We start from the raw sequence: 14,459 nt of genomic DNA, 5'->3' as shown, positions 1-14,459 counted from the left end.
CCAAGGTAAATATAGAGAGGAGGTAATGCCATATATAACCGAATCAGATGTGCGGTGACACGAAAGTTCGATTGAAACGCCATCTCATCCCTTCGTTGAAAGCAAAAAATGGAATAGAAAGTCGGGCCATCTGTTGTGAAATAGCGAAAATATTTTTGTGAAATACAAGTAAATCGTAGTCAACCATTAAAAAAGAAGAAGATGTCATTGGCATCTAACTAGATTTACCTTGATTTTAACATTCATTTGGTCTTAAATATAAGGCTGAATTAAGAAATCACTTACTTCCCTCCTCGAAGGCGGCTAGATGAGGTCTTCATTGGAAGCTGTCAGAAGCAACGACAGTGAAGACTACGACTCTTTTTGAACATGATTAATTCATGGAAATAGTCCTGCTTCAATCAAGATATGAAATTCGAAAGAATTAAAATGTAAATAAATATCAAAACGAATTTCAAAATCTTATATCTTTTTTTTAATGATGGTCGTGCCATCTTTACGATTTCTATGAAAATAATTTTCTATTGTCAAAAACAAAAGGCATATCAAATCAGCTGATTTTTGTTTACATAAAATGACAATTCGCGTTTATTGTAAATATAATTCTTGTTATCGGCGTGATTTTGTTCGGAAATAAAATGAACGTTGAATTTATATCAGTAGAAAATATACAACCATCCCAATCAGAAACGAATTTAAGATGCACGAGGTCATCAGCGAAAAATGCCACCTCCACGATGGATTCACAGAAATCGTCAGAGATCACCATTGAACTAAGGCAGAAAGCTGATACTAAAACTAAACAACGAAAGTTCCATTGTCCCGTTTGTAAAATGTCGTTTACAACTAAGAAAGCGTGCGAACTGCACAGTGCAAATCAGCACAACGGTGCATCAGATTACAAGTGCGATGTGTGTGAAACTACCTTTGATCATATCGACAAGCTTTCCAATCATGTACGTAAGCATGATCGGAAAACTTCTGAGTCCGAACGGTATCAGTGTAATATATGCCTACAATGCTTCAAAGTCCTCAGCGAGCTTGAATCTCACGTGAGCCAGCATTTTGAATTGGACGTGCGATACAAATGCACCATTTGTGAGAATGCTTTTTTCGATGTCGATCGTCTTGTAAAGCATACAACTTCCATGCATAGCAACAATTCAAACATCTCATTCGACTGCTACGTTTGCGGTAATTTATTCGCGTCGACTGATGAATTTGTCAAACACGACCATGACCACAAAACGCAATCGGTCTCTCTGAATTGCTCCGAATGTGGCGAAACGTTTTCATCGCTACTTTCGTTGAATTCACACAGAAAAACGCATACCACACCACGTACACAACCGTATGCATGCCAAAAGTGTACGCTCCGATTCTCACGGTCAGAGGATCTGCATAATCATATTCGAGTCCATGATGGAAAATCGATCTATTCGTGTGTTCTGTGTGACCGAATGTTTGCTCATTCAAAGAATTTAACCAATCACGTTCATAAAAGTCATCAATCCTGCTTTGCCGCCGACGAAATGGATCTTATTGATTTTGTGGTTGAAGCTGAAGTGGCGTCTCAGGTGGATCGAAATAAAATGGAAAGAATCCCAGAGAATGAAGATGTTCAATTGGACGGCGATGTATTCAAATTGAATGTAAGAGAGTTGGTAACGAAGTATATGAACAGAGAAATCCCTTCGTCAGTTCCATCGCTGCGGCTGTTATTATTTCAACGTCCACCATACATTCCTGAAAACACAACGAGAAAGCTCACGGAATTATTTCGAAAGTACAGTTGTCCATTATGTGATCTAGTTTTCGTCAAAGCAAAAACTTTAGAAATTCACTGCAAGCGTAACCACTACGGAAAGTACACATTAGATCAGTTAAAGGATATCCAGACGACCGCAGACCGGAATTCGTCGGAATCATTTGCTAGAGCAATACTGAATACTCGTATCACCGTCCTACCGAAACATGAATGTCCTAGTTGCAATAAAATGTACGAATCACGTCAGGAGTTGATCGAACATCTGAATCTAGATCACAACGGCAATAGCCCATTCAAATGTGCTGAGTGTGTTGAAACATTCACCAAATCAAACGAACTAGCTGCACATGTTCTCAATCATCCAGTTAAAAGGCACGAATGCAAATATTGTCGGTTAACATTTATGAACTTGTATTCATTGGGAAAGCATACAAAAAGACACGAAGGTAATTGAAAACAGATTTTTTAAAATTGTAAATTGAAGTTTCACCTGTTGATTAGCAGAGAAGCCTGTAGATGTACGACTTTTGTTGTGTATGTAACATCCCAGTAATCTGACAAAGATGAAGGTGTTACGGTCTCTTTTTTCTAGTTTTTTCGCCTAGTTCTATAAAACTGTTTTTAACTAAAAATTTGGTTTAGGTCCGAACACCGAGACTTGTTCCATTTGTAATATTCCGTACAGGGAAAAGAAGGATCTTGTTAAGCACATGCGAATTCATGCAGATGGAAAGGTTAATAGAATTACCATAGAATCTTGTTCGAAAAATAATTTTTAATAACATGTTTTAGCCCCACAAATGTCTGTTCTGCGATAAAAGATTTGCTCAATCGTGCGATCGTCAAAAGCACATGAGGATCCATACAGGTTTGTCTAGACTTTAAAGAAGAGTTTCCCTTTAAATATTCATATTTTGCTAAGGTGAACGTCCATATGTGTGTAAAATTTGTGGTAAATCTTTCGCCCACCTTACAAGCATTAAAAAACACAACTATGTCCATACTGGTGAACGTAAGTTGTCGAATACATTTATAGTTGCACCACAATAATTCTGTTACAATTTTAGGAGCTTTTCAATGTACCACATGCGGAAAGAGTTTCCAGCACTCCAGTAATTTGGTCGTTCACAATCGAACACATACTGGCGAACGTAAGTTTCTGAAATTATATTTCTATTGTAGCCTCACAGGGTTACAGCTGTAATAAGCATATATGGAACTTGAACCTGTTCTGATCTGCATTCTAGGTCCGTACAAATGTAAAATATGCGAGAAAACTTTCTACGCATCTGGTCACTATGTCGACCATATGAAGATTCACATCGGGATTAAGAACTACGAATGCGAGGTGTGCAAAAAGAGTTTCATTCATTTGAGTAGCTTTCAAAAACATAAACGGGTTCACTCAGGCGAAAAAGTGAGTTTCTGTTAAGACCAGGTTAAAACGCCTTACATCGCATGTAAACATGCCGATAGAGTTAACCGCTTTAACGTGGCCTTAAGCTGATAGCAACGGTGTTTGCTTAATGTGACTCTCAATTTTACAGCCTTACGTCTGCCAATTTTGCAATCGAGCATTTTCTCAAAGTGGCCACTACAGAGAACACGTCATGATTCACAGCGGCGAAAAGCCGCACAAATGCAACATTTGCGGGAAAAGTTTTCGGCGCTCCGATGCCCTGCATTGTCACCAAAAAACGCACAAAAAAGAGATTAGTGTGTCGGTGGCCGAGGTGAAAGATGAAACCAACGCTGCAATTATGCCAACGTACACCCTCAGCGATATAACGTTTAGTGACGATGGAAACCTACACCAGATGCAATTGTCCGATCAGCATCACCAATCGGAATTGATAACTGAAGTCAGTCATAGTGACATCGAATCGATAACAGTTGTTCGAACGCATCAAAACGATATGAGTGGCGATCAGACTATCAGTACTTTTAGCTGTAATTTTATTTTGTAAAAGATTTACCTAGGGAGCTGTTTAGTATTTCAAATGGTCATTAGACTCTCAACAAAGATAGATATAGAGCAGCGATTATATATTTACGAAATTATCTAAATGTAATAAAAATTCAAATTTACCCTTTGCACCAATCGAACTTGTTTTTCGAATTGAAAAAAATGTCAGTAGACCTGTTCAGCCATTACCGTTACTATTTCGTGTAACCTTGAGTCGATTTGTCTAAATTTTGAACTTAAATGGAATCGGGATTCAAGTCGACGGCGATCCAAACCAGCTATGACTCAATCGAATCGTCGTTCCATTCTGAGAATTTCGTGGAACAAGTCGAATTCGAAAAAATCTGGTTGTGCTGTCATGGCTCTTAGAAAAATTTTCTTCGAAGTTGTCGCGAAAATCGGTTTTTATCAATAACTACAACATGCATGCATGCATGCTAAGAGCCTTGAGAGCCCAACCAGATTTTTTCGGGAAAAAAGTTGTTCCACGAAATTCTCAGAATGGAACGACGATTCATTTGAGCCATAGTTTGTTTGGATCTCCGTCGGTTTAAATCCCGACTATGTCAACTTTCAACTTCTACTGATACTTCTTCGACTCATTTCTTCATTTGTCGCTATTACTTTTCGGTCGCTTCATTTAACTTAAAAATATTTTAAAATAAATTAAAGAAGCTTGTAACACCACAGACAACAAAGCTGAACCCATTACTCAGACGAGCATTTTATATAGAATAATTTATACATCCTCCACTAATGTACGAACTAATGTAAAGCTAATTATATAAAAATGGAAATTCATGTAAAAGAGAATCATTGGCGAATTTCAGATCATGCATCAGGTGCTCACATTGTCAGTGATTTGAGGACTACTTTTTGCCAGCACTAATTCATGTTTATTGTGCACTTTGAGATGCTTTTTTAAAGCGATGAGTTGGATGAATCTTCGGTCGCAAAATGTACAGGCATGTGGCTAGTTTCAAGGAGGTAACTTCCAATTAACTCATATCTACTCTTAGCCTCAACCTACCTTACCTTTTCACCCGAATGTGTCATCTCGTGATGCTTAAGAGTTTCCTTTTTACTGAAAGCCTGTTCGCATGTGGTGCATTTGTATGGTTTATAGCCGCGGTGAACGATACGGAAATGTCGTTTTGCATTGCCTGTGAAATAAGCAACATAGATTATTAGTCCTTTTGATGATACAATTTGTAAAATCTGAACAACCATCACGTGTAAAAACAGCAGGACATTGTGGACACGGATACAATTTTCCTGTTGTATGACTGTTCATGTGAATTTTCAATTCGGCCTTTGTCACCTTTCTCATTCCGCAATGACTGCACTCAAAATTCTTTATATTTTCATGGCGCATAATGTGATTCTTTAGCTTGTCCTTGACGGTGAATGTCTTTGCGCAATATATACAGGCGAAAGGCCGTTCGCCACTATGAGAATATGAATGTTTCTATGGTAGAGTCGGAAACGACAACGTTTAGAGGAAGATATCGGATTTATTTCTGTCACGACAGAGTAAAGTTACAGGTTTATTTTACTCTGCCGTGAATTCTGTTCAATTTACCTTCAACAAAGTTCGGTTTTTGAAAGTTTTTCCGCAAAGTTCGCATATATACGAAATCTGGGAAGGCGTTCTGGGCTTTCTGACACCCAAGTGTATGTTATTCAGATGCTCATTTAATCCAAACTTTGTGGTAAATGCCTTATCACATCCATCATAATTGCATGGTATTTTTTGGAAATTGTCGTTGTGTCTGGCATTTGTGTGAAGGATCAGGCTCCTTAGTTTTTGAAACGTTGTTCCACACTGTTCACATTCGAATGGCTGTGAGAAAAAATAATTTTTTATTCGTGGAAAAAAAATCCTGTGGGAATTGAATTCTTAAAAACTCCTAGAGACACGATGACTACATTTTAAAAGTCATTCTCAAATCAAAAGAGTGAGTTTGAAGACAACCCAGTTTGAATCCTATCTTTGACACTTACATCCAATCCTTGATGCTCTCTAATGTGACCGTCAAGAGCCTCTTTTCTCTTAAACTTTTTCCCACAATAAACACAGACATATTTACCACCTGGAACGATGGGTTTCGTTACACAGTCAACACTTGAATCGCTTGATATTTCGATATCGTGTGTAGATATCGCTTCGACATTTGATATTTCGATATCCTGTGCAGATGTCACAGAAACGCGTCCTTTTTCATGACAGTGAGAGAACTCTTGGCTGCAAAAAATATTTCAAATGTTACCGAGACAAGACATCATGGACGTTACCTCACCTAGCCAGTCTTTGTCGAAAGAATATGTCAGTCTTTTCGCAGTTTATAATAAATTCGTAAAACCTATCCAGATTACTACCACATTTATCACATAAGTACTCCGGTAAGTTGTCTGTTTGATCAATCTGAAAATATATGTTTTCTTAAATCTAAAATTTTAAAGTCTCAGATTCTAAGAATATAATCTGATCAGAATAATATGTTACTCGATGTCCAGTTCAATGAACCTTCTACTTGTAAGCAAGTATATCACTAGTATAATTATCGAGTCTGTAACTTCTTTTGTTTAAAACCATTTTGATACAAATTCATTTACTTCATTAGTTTTAACATGGCGAATTTTGATATAAGGAAACTATGTCTTCGTGGTCGATAAGGAACGATGACATAGTCGCCAGCGAAAAGTTGAGGAATAGCTTACTTTCAACGATGTACATTTTGTGAATATTTCCAAAATATTCGTATTTCGACCGAATAGATAAATTCCTTGGCAATCAATATTCATTTGCTTCCCACAAGCCCGACAAAACATCTTAGAACTCATCTCGACTAACAATTTAAGTTTCAAAAAGTGACACGCAAAAGCTGACAGTGTTTTGTTTTGATAGGTGTTTTAACAAAATTCTCATTTTTCCTGCTATTTCGAATGTACGCATCCAATGAATATTAGACTTACTTGTGCTGCACACTTCTTTTGTAGCTTTTTTGGTCGATAAATTTTAAATTTGGAAAATTGTACGTTAAGCTGGCAGTCCATGGGTTCGAAACCTAGCCAGGCACATTAGAGCTACTAAGAGAACACTTCAGTATTTTCATATATCGAACTACCCAGGGCGTCATTCATATACTTGATTGAAAATAAAGGTAATCTGAGATGGTTTTACTTCATATTGTCTACATGCTGAAGATGTCATTAACAAGTTGCGAACGCAAAAAATGACTCTATCCGAGTATGAAGAACTGTAAAGTACAGTTGCCAACAAATTAGTTAGAAACATTGACAAAGTAAGAAGCGTTAACTAGTTTCAACTATTTTAGGCCGACTACAGCATGTGCGATCAACGCAGGTAAGTTCACACATCTTTAATTTTGAGGAGAGAGTCACAAAAAAGATAATTCTTTAAATTGGTTCAGGAGAAAATAGAATTACAAACAAAGCGGTAGATATTAAAAATTTTGCATCTCTTGACCAGCCACCTCACAACTTGTGTAACGGCGTAGAGTTTTTTATTTTACGACCCATTGTTTCAATATGCCAAACACACTTATCGCACAGTTTATATTGCACACACGTGACCAACTAAAGTTAACAAAATATCGGATAAGCGTACTTGAAAGTTGAGCATGTTTATAAGAGCACTTTAAAATGAATTCCTGCAATTATTTCTCGAGAATTGGTGATGGCGATAATAATCATGATGTTGGCTTTTGATAAATACTGATTTTCTTTTATAAGTGAATCTTCGGTATCAGTGGACGCCATCCGAAAGGTAAAAGATCAATTGACATTTTTGAACGAGCAACAGATCCAATATTACGAAAACGTTCACACATTCGGATCGTTTAATTGCTATGTGAGCAATTTATATTGCCACCGAGATAAACGTTTTTGGTAATAAAATATCAATAATCCACAACAACTCAATGTTAGCGTGGCAAGAACTCTTTCTTAATGATTCACGATAATCACTTATCTATATTGTCGGTTAAGATATTTACTTTTTGTGCGGAAAATAAAATATTATTTTAGCAGCTTACGTACTGTAAGACATTCGGAGTAGTACAGTGGATGAGGTTGCGTGTGCTAAGCTGAATTTAATATAAAACTTCAGTCGTTGCGTATCGTATAAAACTATAGAATCGTTTTTGTGTTTGCCTATCTTTAAGATCTAACTTCAAAGAAAGCGACCGGAATTGATAAAAAAATAAACTAAACGAACTGATCAAACAGAAAAGAAATGACTAACAAACGAGTGAAATGCATGTCGTGCATGCGTACAAATTTACTGACAATCCTCACCCTGATTGGTGTTGTGGTAGGTAGTGTATTAGGTATTATCTTAAGGTCGACCAGAGATGGAACGTGGACGGAACGCGAAGTGGTTTATATTCAATTTGTCGGAGATCTATTCCTGAGAATATTGAAAGGTCTAGTTCTCCCATTGATTGTGTCGACGCTGATAGCTGCGATCGGGACTCTTGATCTATCAGTGTCCGGAAAAATGGCGAGAGTAGGTGGCACTTACTATGTAATAACAACGACCATAGCTATTATTTTGGGAATAGTGCTTGCAGTGACCATAAAACCTGGTGCTAATCGAAGCAGTGATTCAGGAAATCAACCAGAAATCAGTGTTAGAAATGTGACGACTGTAGACACTTTGCTGGATTTGGTGAGGAATATGTTTCCACCGAATTATGTGCAGGCATGTACTCAACAATACCAAACAGTCCTTACAGCGCCTGCCGGCTATGACGAACGTAAGTTGTTAAAGTGATGGTAGTTTTACTTTCGCATAAGTCGAAAATGTTCCTTCAAATTAATTGTGGGTTAGTGAGGTGAGTAATTGTCACAGATGCGACCTATTTTCATCTCAAATTTTCAAGTAAGTCTCACGTATACATCCATTTACAGAATCAGAGAATTTTTCCGTAGAATCTCATTCAAGCTGGACTCCTGATGAATGTCCTTCTTTCATTCAGAGCAATACACCAGCAAGTCAGCTATTTACGTCTCTGCCTTTGTGTACTACATTTTTCACCTTGTCGAATTCTCTATCAGACCATCGGAAGTTAATTTTCAAAAACATTGTGTAGCTTTTTTAGTTACACGTAGCTCTCTATCATTACTTAAAATAAACATTACCCTTTCGAAGACGGCAAGTATGTCAGCACTGTCATTATAGGTTCTATTTTTTTGATCTAGTTTCAAGAGATCGATGAGAAATCTTTTACTTCATTTCTTTTAACCGTTAACATGCTTTGTGCCATATAAGCTCATATTAGCCCAGAGCTAGTTCTTTATTTTTGGATTGGGTAAAATCGATAATGAATGATTAGTATTCAGTAGAAGGTTAAGTTACATTATATCGCTTCCACTTGAGTAATTCATTTATTAACATCGAATAAACCAACTCTGTTGCTATAAACAGTAATTTATTTGCTTGTCAAATTGTTAATTGATAACGTTGTCGAAGAATATAATTGACAAATTATTAGTGCTATTGAACGATAAAATGTTTATCGAATTCCCAAGAAATGAATGGACTATAGAAAGATTGCGCATATATGCATCATAAATTTACCATGCATTTAGTCAACGTTTCTTTGCAAGCAATGATATCCGAAGTTATAACTATACGATAATCAACACCCTACATCAACGTATTTGGCGATAATGTTGATGTTAATTAACATGTGTTGCTACCAAGTCATTACTAGTACCTTTCTTTCAATTTCCTAATCAACTTTACCGACCTTTACTGGTTCTAATGAACATAAAATGAAGATTATGCCTTCGAGGTCGCCGTGTCGTGATATGTTTAAAACTGACTAAAGTAATCTTCAAAATACTTTAAAAAAAATCTTTGCTGACACCAACTAACGTGAAAGAGATTCAGAAATAAAATTAATTTCAAATTTCAGCTGATATTTACAAATGGAAAATGGGTGAGGACTATGTAGATTCAATGAATATAATTGGCTGTGTTGTAGCAGCTGTAGCTTTTGGAATAGCAATCAGTTCACTCAAAGAACAGGCAATTCATGTGCAACAATTCATCAACGATTTCAGTGTCATCATCATGAAAATCACATCTTGGGTGATATGGCTGTCACCTGTCGGTGTACTGTTTTTGATTTGTGCCAAGCTGATAGAAATTGACGATTTGGCAGTATTGGTGGGACAGCTTGGATTATACTTCGTCACCGTATTGGGTGGAATTCTTTTCCACGGATTTGTCATACTTCCGATTCTTTACTTTCTGGCAGTTCGTAAAAATCCATATATATTGGTCAGGAATATGGGTCAGGCTATTGCAACTGCAATCGGTACGTCGTCTAGTTCAGCTACACTTCCCGTGACTATTCGCTGCATGGAAGACTTTCACGGAGTCGATAAGCGTGTTACACGATTTATATTACCTATTGGCGCAACAATTAACATGGATGGCACAGCATTGTACGAAGCTACAGCCGCAATATTTATATCACAGTTACGTGGCATGTCGTTAAGTTTTGGCCAGGTAATTGCCGTTGCTATTACGGCTACAGCAGCTAGTATAGGCGCAGCAGGTATTTATTACACCACACGCCGCACTTGGAATTAATATTTACACGATAAATCTATGCAACAGGTATACCACAAGCAGGGCTTGTCACGATGGTCATGGTATTGGATACCATTGGATTGCCAGCTGAGGACGTTAGTTTAATTATTGCTGTTGATTGGTTGCTGGATCGCTTTAGAACTGTGGTAAATATTATGGGTGACGCATATGGAGCTGCAATCATAGCACATTATGCTAAAGACGAATTGGCACAAATTGAAGTGGAGCCGGAAGAGTCGCATCAAAAGTCTAATGGGGAGTTAACTTCGGTAAACGATACTGGGTTGTGAATGTTGCAAGTGAAATTCTTTGTTATTAAACGAAATGATTTTAGCATTTTACTTGTGTGTAATTGACGACTATGCTTATCTGTGATTATGTTCCACATTATGATTCCATGATAAGCGCAATACAAAAACGCGTTAAAGCAACGCACTGTGCGTTGGTTAAAGTCCATAAAAGTATATTTTCATTGGATAAAGTGACGTCACTCAATTTCAACGTGATGTATTAGGCATAAAGGACTGCGCTAGACAAAAATCGTTGAGAAAAAGTACTGAGTATTTCCAAGGTTCTGAAAGAACAGGTTAAGACACTTCTGAGTTGATCACTAAGGCGGTGACACGCAGATGCTTTTTATTTAACAGACTCATTACAGATTGTTTGAAATGTCAACTTGATAAAATCTGTTTTTTTTTCAAGTTGACATTTCAAACAATCTGTAATGAGTCTGTTCAACAAAATGTATCTATTTGTCAAAATATGTGTGTACAGTGTACACCCGCCTTCGGAATAGTTACACCCATAACCTGTTCTTTCAGAACCTTGAGTATTTCCTCACAAAAATTTTGAATAATGTAGCTATTCCACTTTCTGATATTCCGCTACTACTACAACTGTAGTGTTTTTCGTAGATGCACTGCAACCAAATAAATCAATAAGTAAATTTACAAAATATTTCTTCCATTTCATTCTTTTAATTATTTTTTTCTGATTCTCCTAAAGTTAGGCATGGGCGATAATGAAAATGATTATCGATAATTATCAATTATCGATAATCGATAATTATCGACTTTTTTTTATCGAAAATTATCAAAAAAATATCGATAATCGATAATTATTGATATTTTGATAATTATCAAGATATCGATAATTCGATATATCGATATTTCGGTCCGAAAATCCGATATTTATCGATATATTCTGATATATCGGTATATTATCATGAATTTTCAGATAAATATCAAAATATCGATATTTTGATAACTATTGAATTTCGATATTTTGATAATTATCGATAATTATTAAATTATCGATAACGATATGATTATAAATTATCGATAATTTCTTTCGATTGATATTATCGATAATTTTGAACGCCTCCCATCCCTACCTAAAGTGAATTTTAAGAGTAAAAGTGTTGAAAACATGTCGAGTGCAGCAACATCCTCATATAGATTTTTGCCACTTGTTAGCGTTCACTCTATTTTGCAGTATTGAACACCTAAAATTTACGAATTTTTAATTTAAGTGAATTGAATCAGTAAAAATAGTAGATAGTCCTAGAAGTACAGTTCTCATCAACAATACACTCAACTATTCTGACCAATTCAAATATACATTACAATCATATCTAACCTGGTGTCACGGACGTTATCCAGTCAACATAATGTCCAGTTCGAACTCCGAGCTCTGGAGCATCGGACGCACAGCCAATACCACCAGAAATAATTCCAACCAGAACGGATCTACTTGTCACAGGGTTGTGCCATAATATGGGCCCGCCAGAGTCCATCTTTTCTTTAGCAAATTGAAATAGATCCCGAAATGTTCGTCCAATCGAAAATAAATGGAACTAATTACCTGGCAAGCACCTTTTCCAGAAGCAAATGCACATAAATGTGTTTTATCAGCATTTGGATAATAATCCCGACATTTCTTCATAGGGATAACTTTGAGATTTGTTTCTTGTAATACTGAACTCTTGGCACCTCCGAACTCCAAAAGACCCCAGCCTTGTTAATTTTTAACGAAAAAGGAAACGTAATTTGAAAGTTTACAAAATACTGTTAAACTTAACAGACCCAATACAGTAACAGTAACATCATAAAAATTATCACGTCTGTGTTGAAAAGGCAAGCAAACTGGTCCAACCTCTGCGCTAAACTGAATATCTCCGATAATCTTACAAACAGCAACATCATTGTGGTCCGCCTCATATCGAGGATGCATAATACAATTGCTTATACGAAAAATCTTTGTTGCATTGGTATCGGAACCTTGAACAAAAGAATATTGTTTGTAACAGTAACTTGTGCCACTCAATTTGTATCCATTACCAAATTCGGGATAAAACGGAAAAGTAACGTTTTCGGCTTCGCCTCGAATTAACAAAATTCACACGAAAACTGACCTTTTCAACTTTGTATCCATTGACTTATACATTAACTCATTACTAAAATGTACAGTCACGTTTTCGTGTTCAACTAAATACGCACTAAGCTCAACAAAACAAATCTGTGTCCTCGGTTTTATGCAGTACTTGCTACAATTTTTATAATCTAGCGTAATAAAAGTCCTACGGTGACCATTGTCCGCGTTCTACTTAGGTACAGCGGACGGTTTTATGAAAAACATACCTGTCGTGACATCGTGTTCGCCAACTACAACTCCAATTGTAGAAATGTCTTTGTTTTCTACACAATGCGCAGCCGTTATAACAAACTGAGAACTGATGATAGTTGCTCCACAATACAATTCCCTTTGTGTTGAGTCAATAAGACCAGCCATCATGGGATATTCATTTACACCAGTTTTCATTCCACCAACTATTCTGGGCACCTATGAGGTAAATAGCCCTTTAAACATCGCCTTGACATTTCAACAATAATTAACATCAAGTCACTTCGACAACATCTGAAACTTTTTAGGTGCTTCGATCTTGAAATGTAAAAAAAATTTACTTTTCGCCAACCACAATTGCAATTCCTTGATGTTTCGAGTTCGAGTGCGCACAGAAATCTGCCGCCTGGAGAAGATTTTGACGAACGAAATCGAATAGTTACATTATTTCCTTCTGACACTAACGTTCCACTACCACAGTATTTTTCCTCTTTAGATTCGTTAAATTTGATACTCAAGTGAGCTTTGTTGCAGTTCGTGTTCTATGAAAGCTTGATGAGATAGAATCAAAACAACTAACAAACCACTTACCGCAGGAATGTCTACAGTGCAATTCAATTTAATTGGGTCTTGTGAGACAGCCTGCCAAACACAGGTATTTTCGCCAGTGTAATTGTTAGGATATTCAGGGTTGTATACGTAATACGTCTGACCCGCTTCTAGTGTTTGATAATAATTGCAATCTGCTTTACAAACAGCGAATTGCGTTAAGAGTGTCAAAATGTACAGGATAACGGACATTCTCGCTGAATAAAATAAGATAAATGTTCCAGTAGGACAGTATCTTGCGGTGATAATTATTTTTTGCACTTACTTAAACCATTATCGTTGAGCCTCATCTTTCTTTAGTCTCAATGATCCCTTTTTAAGTAATGTAGACTCGTCTTTTTATACTTACAGCAGATGGAATGTAAATGATCCGACGAAGTAAGTGACATGAATTTTTAAACTGATAAAGGAACCATTTGACGTAATTGCGAAATGATGGGACATCTGTGTTTGATCACCTGAAGTGTACATCTATACTTTTAAATGAGCGTGACAAAGTAGGTATACAATTATTGAAGGTATTGTATTTTCCACAGCACGACCTCAAATATTTTTTCAAAATGTTACAATGTAGACTCATATTAATTGGTGATATACTTGCCTTCCGTGAAACATTATTTAAGACAACGAGACAGGTAGTGTGCACTATTTTAAATGAACCAATGAACCATTCACAATGGATAGGTTAAATAAATTTAATCTGCAGACACCAGTCTATAGTACTAAACTCCTCTTTTCGAAATTATTACCGAATATTTAGTGAATTTATCAAAACATAAATTTGGTAAACTTTGGTAAATTTTGGTAAAATTCAGTTATTCAGTAAATTTTACCAATAATGGACCCTGTCACCACAGAGAATTCTA

General features: G+C 36.5%; 4 protein-coding genes across 6 annotated transcripts; 2 read left to right on the top strand and 2 right to left on the bottom strand.

Annotated features, from left to right (window-relative positions):
• The first annotated feature begins 596 nt into the window (after positions 1-596).
• LOC119080407 (zinc finger protein 271-like) lies at positions 597-3,870 on the top strand. The gene is made up of 7 exons (XM_037188738.1): positions 597-2,214; positions 2,411-2,502; positions 2,561-2,636; positions 2,691-2,780; positions 2,836-2,919; positions 3,016-3,185; positions 3,316-3,870. Exons 1-7 carry the CDS (start codon positions 639-641, stop codon positions 3,733-3,735), a joined length of 2,508 nt encoding a protein of 835 aa, XP_037044633.1. The 5' UTR covers positions 597-638; the 3' UTR covers positions 3,736-3,870.
• A 651-nt stretch (positions 3,871-4,521) lies between these two features.
• LOC119080459 (zinc finger protein OZF-like) lies at positions 4,522-6,715 on the bottom strand. Of its 2 annotated transcripts, none has more exons than XM_037188829.1 (7): positions 6,456-6,715; positions 6,035-6,159; positions 5,739-5,979; positions 5,317-5,577; positions 4,959-5,202; positions 4,770-4,897; positions 4,522-4,707 (listed from the first exon to the last, which is right to left on the bottom strand). In XM_037188829.1, exons 1-7 carry the CDS (start codon positions 6,576-6,578, stop codon positions 4,573-4,575), a joined length of 1,257 nt encoding a protein of 418 aa, XP_037044724.1. In that variant the 5' UTR covers positions 6,579-6,715; the 3' UTR covers positions 4,522-4,572. The 2 variants fall into 2 exon arrangements, with proteins under 2 accessions (XP_037044724.1, XP_037044725.1); XM_037188830.1 differs by having other exon boundaries at positions 4,962-5,202; positions 6,456-6,710.
• Positions 6,716-7,582: 867 nt separating this feature from the next.
• LOC119080447 (excitatory amino acid transporter 3-like) lies at positions 7,583-10,696 on the top strand. Its single transcript, XM_037188812.1, has 3 exons — positions 7,583-8,515; positions 9,680-10,327; positions 10,390-10,696. The coding sequence occupies exons 1-3, from the start codon at positions 7,993-7,995 to the stop codon at positions 10,650-10,652; spliced, it is 1,434 nt and encodes a 477-aa protein (XP_037044707.1). The 5' UTR covers positions 7,583-7,992; the 3' UTR covers positions 10,653-10,696.
• A 627-nt stretch (positions 10,697-11,323) lies between these two features.
• Positions 11,324-13,993, bottom strand: LOC119080469 (venom serine protease 34-like). Of its 2 annotated transcripts, XR_005088331.1 has the most exons (9): positions 13,859-13,993; positions 13,576-13,790; positions 13,326-13,526; positions 13,002-13,203; positions 12,447-12,641; positions 12,226-12,377; positions 12,001-12,157; positions 11,756-11,866; positions 11,324-11,361 (listed from the first exon to the last, which is right to left on the bottom strand). XR_005088331.1 is itself a non-coding variant. In XM_037188847.1 (8 exons), exons 1-8 carry the CDS (start codon positions 13,881-13,883, stop codon positions 11,841-11,843), a joined length of 1,173 nt encoding a protein of 390 aa, XP_037044742.1. In that variant the 5' UTR covers positions 13,884-13,993; the 3' UTR covers positions 11,746-11,840. The 2 variants fall into 2 exon arrangements, 1 of the variants encoding a protein (XP_037044742.1); XM_037188847.1 differs by lacking the exon at positions 11,324-11,361 and having other exon boundaries at positions 11,746-11,866.
• Positions 13,994-14,459: the final 466 nt, after the last annotated feature.

The sequence above is a fragment of the Bradysia coprophila genome, unplaced genomic scaffold (assembly GCF_014529535.1).
Source record: "Bradysia coprophila strain Holo2 unplaced genomic scaffold, BU_Bcop_v1 contig_350, whole genome shotgun sequence".
Lineage (NCBI taxonomy): Eukaryota > Metazoa > Arthropoda > Insecta > Diptera > Sciaridae > Bradysia > Bradysia coprophila.
The sequence above is the reverse complement of the archived record's forward strand: the minus strand, read 5'-3'. Positions and strand labels throughout refer to the sequence as shown.

Excerpts from the sequence above, each read along its gene's own strand:
- LOC119080447 (XM_037188812.1), top strand. The coding sequence starts at position 7,993 with ATGACTAACAAACGAGTGAAATGCATGTCGTGCATGCGTACAAATTTA. Across the intron at positions 8,516-9,679 it reads GCCTGCCGGCTATGACGAAC|CTGATATTTACAAATGGAAA; the intron begins GTAAGTTGTTAA and ends TTCAAATTTCAG. Across the intron at positions 10,328-10,389 it reads AGCTAGTATAGGCGCAGCAG|GTATACCACAAGCAGGGCTT; the intron begins GTATTTATTACA and ends TCTATGCAACAG.
- LOC119080469 (XM_037188847.1), bottom strand. The coding sequence starts at position 13,883 with ATGAGGCTCAACGATAATGGTTTAA. Across the intron at positions 13,791-13,858 it reads GCTCAACGATAATGGTTTAA|CGAGAATGTCCGTTATCCTG; the intron begins GTAAGTGCAAAA and ends TATTTTATTCAG. Across the intron at positions 11,867-12,000 it reads GATAACGTCCGTGACACCAG|GTGTTCAATACTGCAAAATA; the intron begins GTTAGATATGAT and ends CGTAAATTTTAG.
- LOC119080459 (XM_037188829.1), bottom strand. The coding sequence starts at position 6,578 with ATGAGTTCTAAGATGTTTTGTCGGGCTTGTGGGAAGCAAATGAATATT. Across the intron at positions 6,160-6,455 it reads CAAAATGTACATCGTTGAAA|ATTGATCAAACAGACAACTT; the intron begins GTAAGCTATTCC and ends ATATATTTTCAG. Across the intron at positions 4,898-4,958 it reads TGTTTTTACACGTGATGGTT|GCAATGCAAAACGACATTTC; the intron begins GTTCAGATTTTA and ends CTTATTTCACAG.
- LOC119080407 (XM_037188738.1), top strand. The coding sequence starts at position 639 with ATGAACGTTGAATTTATATCAGTAGAAAATATACAACCATCCCAATCA. Across the intron at positions 2,781-2,835 it reads CTATGTCCATACTGGTGAAC|GAGCTTTTCAATGTACCACA; the intron begins GTAAGTTGTCGA and ends TTACAATTTTAG. Across the intron at positions 3,186-3,315 it reads GGGTTCACTCAGGCGAAAAA|CCTTACGTCTGCCAATTTTG; the intron begins GTGAGTTTCTGT and ends TCAATTTTACAG.